The sequence below is a fragment of the Lagopus leucura genome, unplaced genomic scaffold (assembly GCF_019238085.1).
Source record: "Lagopus leucura isolate 7727_CA_CO unplaced genomic scaffold, USGS_WTPT01 Super-Scaffold_100001, whole genome shotgun sequence".
Classification (NCBI taxonomy): domain Eukaryota; kingdom Metazoa; phylum Chordata; class Aves; order Galliformes; family Phasianidae; genus Lagopus; species Lagopus leucura.
In genome coordinates, this window is record NW_024962262.1 from 36,086,862 (window position 1) to 36,092,920 (window position 6,059).

General features: G+C 53.5%; 1 protein-coding gene across 1 annotated transcript; it reads right to left on the bottom strand.

The window, feature by feature from the left end:
- Positions 1 to 1,025: 1,025 nt before the first annotated feature.
- Positions 1,026 to 3,938, bottom strand: LOC122178025 (G-protein coupled receptor 183-like). Its single transcript, XM_042867920.1, has 2 exons — positions 3,863 to 3,938; positions 1,026 to 2,991 (listed from the first exon to the last, which is right to left on the bottom strand). Exon 2 carries the CDS (start codon positions 2,963 to 2,965, stop codon positions 1,910 to 1,912), a length of 1,056 nt encoding a protein of 351 aa, XP_042723854.1. The 5' UTR covers positions 2,966 to 2,991; positions 3,863 to 3,938; the 3' UTR covers positions 1,026 to 1,909.
- Between the last annotated feature and the right edge of the window lie 2,121 nt (positions 3,939 to 6,059).

The following is a 6,059-nucleotide window of genomic DNA, read 5'->3' on the forward strand; positions in this document are numbered from 1 at the left end:
GAGGAGCACAGCACGGTCAGTCCCAGCCAATCTCAGATGTGAAGTGGAGCCCAGTGTCACCCCAGCAGGTGATGGAGTGTTGATGGCAGCTGATGGAGACCTGCAGGCAGGAGCTGCTCGGTGAGAGGCTGTTGGGTTCGGTTGATGCACGCACTTTCATATGGCAACATCATGGTGCCATACGAGGATGGGTATCCTGGTGTGAAACAGGGAGTTCCAGGTATGGTTTAAAGAAGAAAAGTTAGTATGAAAATAGAACTGTTGGAAACCCCAGGCAGGTCCCAGCTCCCCCTGTCAGCAGATGTGCTGCCAGGTGTGGCCACGTGCTCCCAGCAGGCCAGCAGCTCCCTCCCGCTGCGTTCGCTCCCCTGATGTTATCTTGGCGGGTGCCTGCAACTGCAGGCATCCCTCATCTGATGGCTGCAGCATGGCGCTGGGTGCAGGCACATTTGCACCGAGAAGGATGTCAGGAAGGGAGCAAAAGCTGTGGCAATGCAGTTACTGATAGGAGCTGATAAGAGGAGGGATGAAATGTTCTCAGCGAGTTCACACATGAGTGAGGTGAGCAGCAGGAAACATGCATGTCTCAGTGCTGCGCAAACGTGCTGGCTGAGGCAAGCATTATGCAATGAATGAAATGTGGAGAAGGTGCTCTGTGCCCATGGGGGAGGATACTGTGATTGTCTTATTGTGGTAAAATGCCCCATTTTCACACTTCTGCATCAGCTGTGGAGCAGAGCACAGGAGTGCCTCCATGGGAGGAGATAGAGCGGAGTAACACCTCTGCTAGGGAGCCCCTCCTTGCAACCCCTGATCCTCTGCTGGACAAACAAAGCCACCAACCTCCTGTGCATGGTGGCCTAGCTCCCAGCAGGCTGTGTGCTGGACATCCACACCGGGCTCCTTTGCAGTGCTCAGACCACAAATACCCCTCGGTTACTGCCCACCAGCTCTTCCATGCCCACTGTAATGTGTTTTTTGGACACAGGCTCCCTTCAGGCCAGCACTGAGTTCAGACTGCTGGGAGTAGGGCTCGGGTACCCTGCAGGGCTCTGCTGGAGGCCCTTCCAACCTCAGGTACATCCCTGCAGTCACCTGTGTGCAGGTGAAGCTATTTTCATCCAAAAGATAACTCATGCACACTCAAAGAGCTGCACACACCTGTATTATTAACCTCCAAGCAAGAAATGTTACTGCCTTCAAGAACGAATTCTGGTAATCAGAAGTATCATTAATGGAACTGCTTTAAAGTTAAGCAAAAGAAAGCTGGTTTTCCTCCTCTTCATATCTCTGTGCATATCTGTGTCCCTTCCAGCCTCCAGTACAAAACCATGAAATCTGGTTTGCTTGTGTCCAGCCCTGTAGTCCAGCAGCTTCAGAGCAGAGCTGTGGAGCTCCTAGGTCACACCAACCTTTTCCTTACTGCACAGGCTTTGATGGGAACCAGATGCCTCCTGGCTCTGGTGAGGGTCATGTGTGACCTACCCTTAGCAAGGCCCCAGGAACAGCCTGGTTTGGCTCATGTTCCAGTCCTCATCTTCAAGGGAAGGTCAGCCAAAGCAGAGCAAGACCACCATCAGTCCCTTTTATGGGAAGAGTGAGGTGGATTAATGTTGCAGGGAACCATGCGCTTCCTCCCAGTGCCACAGAGGGGACCAGGATCTGCTCACATGGTGCCCACTTGCCATCCATCCCGTGCAGTGCGTGGTGAAGGGACAGCAGCAAGCTGCTCTTCATCCTTGCAGGGAAAGAGCTGCAGGCAGCAGCTGGGTTGGTGCTGTGTTAGCTGTGCAAAAGCCCCTGGTTCCAGGCAGAGCGGTGGGGTCTGGTCCTGCTCTGCGGCCCGGCCCCACGGCTGCTGCAGGGAATGGTCCACACGCTGCCAGATGGAGAGAACAGGAGGGTCACATTAGACAGAGCTGGAGCCGGGTGGCTGGCTGTTGCTGTTGCTCTCAGAGGGGGTCTTGGCAGTGGAGGAGGTGGCCATGGAGCCGCTGTTCCTGAAGATGCGGAGAAGCCTCCGCTTATAGCCTCGGAAGGCGAAGAAGTAGATGATGGGGTCAATGCAGCAGTTGAAGTTCATGAATGCCACGGTGACTTGCAGAGACATCTTGAAGGCCTGCTGCTCATGGCAAGATGGCTGGTGGAGGATCTTCCTGACCATGAACTGGACGATGTTGATGTGGTAGGGGCTGAAGCAAAGCAGGAGGGCCAGCAGCACCACCAAGATGACTGTGAAGGCCCGGCGGTGGTGCCCATTCCTCACTGTCAGTGGGTTCTCCTTGGCGGTCTGGCAGAGCTTGAGGTTGATCCGCACATAGCACACCAAGATGATGCCCATGGGCAGGAAGAAGCCGAGCACACAGGCCACCAGGAGCAGGTAGGGCAGCTTGGGAATCTCCTCGAAGTTGAAGTACTCCATACATGTCAGCTTGTCACCCATCCGGCGCGTCATGGGCCGCAGCAGGAGTGGTGCCGTCTGCAGGAACACCAGGGACCAGACGAGGGCGCAGACAGCCCTGGCACGGCTGACCCTGCGGGTCCTGCCAGGGTGCCTGGTGCGCACCACAGCGATGTAGCGGTCCACGCTGACGCAGGTCATGAAGTAGATGCTCACGTAGGTGTTCATGTAGAAGACAAAGGCGGTGACCCGGCAGAACCAGTCCCCAAAGGGCCAGTTAAACTCCAGGACATAGTAGGCGATCCTGCCAGGCAGCGCCAGTGTGAAGAGGGCATCGGACAGAGCCAGGTTCACCAGGTAGAGGTCGGTGGAGTTGAGTTTCTTCTTCCTGCGCTGGAAGGTGATGCAGAGGGCCAGGATGTTTCCGCAGGCGCCGAACACCAGCAGGGCAGTGTAGAAGAGGGAGAAGGTGACCCTGGCAGAGAAGTGATGGTTATGCACATTGCAGCTGCTCTGGTTGGAGGTGATGTTGGCAGGTGCGGACGTGGCCACCACTGCAGCCATTTTGGAGCGTCTCGTGAGCCTTCTCTCTGAGGATAGGAACAGATGTAAAAGCCCAGCAGTGGGAGCAGCACCCTCAGGGCTGTCCCTTCATGCTCCCTGCCACCCCCCGCCTGTCCGTCCTGCTCCTCACCGCCCCCAGCAGCACACAGCCCGAGTCATTTGGAAAAATGCATCTCTCGTGATTTCGGTGTGAGCGGTGCAACAAAGGCTGTGACTCATTGTCTTCTTTCTGCTTCTTGTCACCATCTCTTTTTCTTTCTTTTTTTTTTAAAAAAACATCCAAGCAATACCAGAAAGGATGGCAGTGCGTGGGGAGAGCAGTTGCATCTTGTACAAACAAGGTCCCAAAGTCATCCTGTGGCGGTGAGATCATTGATTCATCACCACAGGGGCAATGGGGAGATTCACTGAGAAAACAGCCAGATGGAGATGGGGCTGGGGGGAGCTCAGCGGGGCAAGCATAATTGCAAGGGAGCAGAAGCAGAAACAAAAAATCAAAGAAAAGAGAGATTCCAGCCATCCTCATGCATACAATGCCCCATGCCATGCACAGATGTGAGAGGAGCATTCCCTGCTACCAAACGACACACCCTCCTTCTCCTTGATGTGCTTCGAACTGTGGGTCAGTGCCTCCTGAGTCCTCCATCACACTGCTCCATTCCAAACTGCCCTATCCATCCACATCCCATCCCTCCCTGCCTGTTTCCTTCCAACCCATCTGCATTCCATCCATCCTAGTCTGTTCTCATCCACTCGATCTCCATCCCATCCTGCCCATCTCCATTCCATCCACCCCTGTCCATTCCCATCCCACCCTTCCCTGTCCCATCCTGCCCTATCCAGCCCCATCCATCCCATCCATCCCCTCCCTATCCATCCCTTGCGGACACTGCTTACCTCCTGCTGCTGTTTTGAGGTCGTGTCCCCTGTCCTGTTGCTCTGTGGACACACAGCCCCACACTACCTCCCACTCCCTGAGGTGTGAACAGACGGAGAGACACACTGACAGACACAGGCATACACCCACTCCGCTTCGCCCTCCTCCCCTTCCTCTTGCCCTGGCTCCGTGTGGACCCTCCCTGCAGGGCTCCTGCTGTGTGAGTGAGCGCCTCTCGGTATTGGCTCACGCTATAAAAGCACCGGGAGGTTTGGGCTTTTTTTTTTTTTTTTTCCTTCTTAGATTTAGTAAAACGGTTCTCACTGGGCTTTTTTTTTCTTTTTTTTTTTTTTCCTTCCTTTCTCGATGTACGAGAGGCATTTGGCTGCTGCGGGGTTATTCTGAGTAGAAGCAGATAAATGACTGTACCTGCACAGCAATCGCTCCTGACATCTCTGCCGACTTTGGGTTTTACTCTGAAAACGTCCGTGAGGACACAAAACGCAAGTGAGCCAGGAAAGCAGCTCCAGCCCTACTTCACATGCTCAGCCCCTTGGCCACAGAAGCCTGATGAGACCCCAACAAAGCCTGGACAAACCCTGGTGCAGCCTACAGTGTGGAACATCCCAGGCTGTCCCTCATTGCACTTCTGGGGGCAAATCTCCCTCTTCTGAGGGATGGAGAGACCATCAGTCATTGCTTCTTGAGACACAGACTGAAAGTTAGATTAGTTGCCTTTTATTCTTAGGCTGCTGCTGGTGGGATGCGCTTCCCCATGGGCACCATTTAGTGAAGACTGATGGAGCTTTCAAATCCCAGGAGGATTTTTATTCTCTTCTCAGTGTTTTGGGGTTTTTCCTTGGTGGCGGTGATGATCTGGCTTATTTTCTTTGTTTTCTTCCTTCCAAATACTCCCAATTAGCTAGGAAATTCCCACCAAGGGGCATTCATGGTGCTACTGAAAAACTGAGGCCAAGAAAAGTCGAGGTTAAAGTCACAGTTAAACTTAAATTACCCTTTATTGTAGTAAAGCTCAACCAATTATTTAATTGCATAATACTTGTAATGCTTTACAACAGAACAGCATTAAACTCAGCACTAATCTGTGTACTCGTGGATGGTGAGTCATGCGTATAGAAATTACACAGTGAATGGTATTGCCATGAACCACTATGACTTAAAGACTAATAGTGAAAATCTGCTCGCAACCATCTATGAATGGATCTACTTCTCTAGCTTAGGGGTCTGTATTGCTTGAGGGGAAGGATCTGCTGTGGAGACAATATTCCTTAGTAAGATGGGCTTTCTACCTGTGCAGCTGGCAATAATTAAGCCACCCAAACCTGCATGGTTCTCAGATGTCCTTGAGTTTCCTTCTCCATCATGGCAATGCCCGGGGTTCTTCTGAGTGCACACCCAAGAGCAGATATGGGACCGACTTTTAGCCAGCATGCATCGTGGGCTGTGAGGTACCCCATGCTCCCACTGAGGTCACCAGGGTGAGTGCTGCCTGGCCCAGGAGAGGTTCCTGGCTGCATTCCTGGTGCTATCAGGAGAGTTTTCTGTGGAAAACCTAAAAGCATCATCCCCAGGCCAGACCCACTGTCCCCATCCATCCCTAGGGCTGCTTGATAGGTGCAAGAAGGCACCACAACACCAGGATGGTGGACAGAGACCAAAGATCTCCCAAGGGAAGGAGAAGCCAGAGGAGGGATGGGCCCTGCTGGCACCACCAGCCTCAATCACAATCAAGGAAGCCCAAAGATCCCACTGTTTCTTCCAGGGCCAGTGCATGTATGCTTGGGAATAAGGAGGGTGAAAGCAATGAGCTCCACCTGATTTTATTTCTTTTCAGTGCAGAAGAAAGGAAGTGGCTTCTTCTGTGCAAAACACAGACCTGCCCTGCATGCAGCAGGTGCAGCCTACAGGCGTGCAGCCCAGCCCCACCCGCTGCATGGCCCCACCAAACCCTTCCATGCTGCACCCACAGCTCCTTCAGGCCAGAAACCTGGCCTGGTGGACCAGAAGCTCTGGTGGAGCTCCTGCCTCTGAAGCACCCATGGGGTGCAGGGCAGGTGGGGTCTGGCAGCTCCAAGGCAGCCAGAGATGCACCATAGTGCAGCCTGTTCAGCATGGTTACATGTTGGTGTTACCCACCCTCCAATCCCCCTGCAAGGCCCTGACATGAGAGCATGACATGAGGGCTGCAAGCTGGCC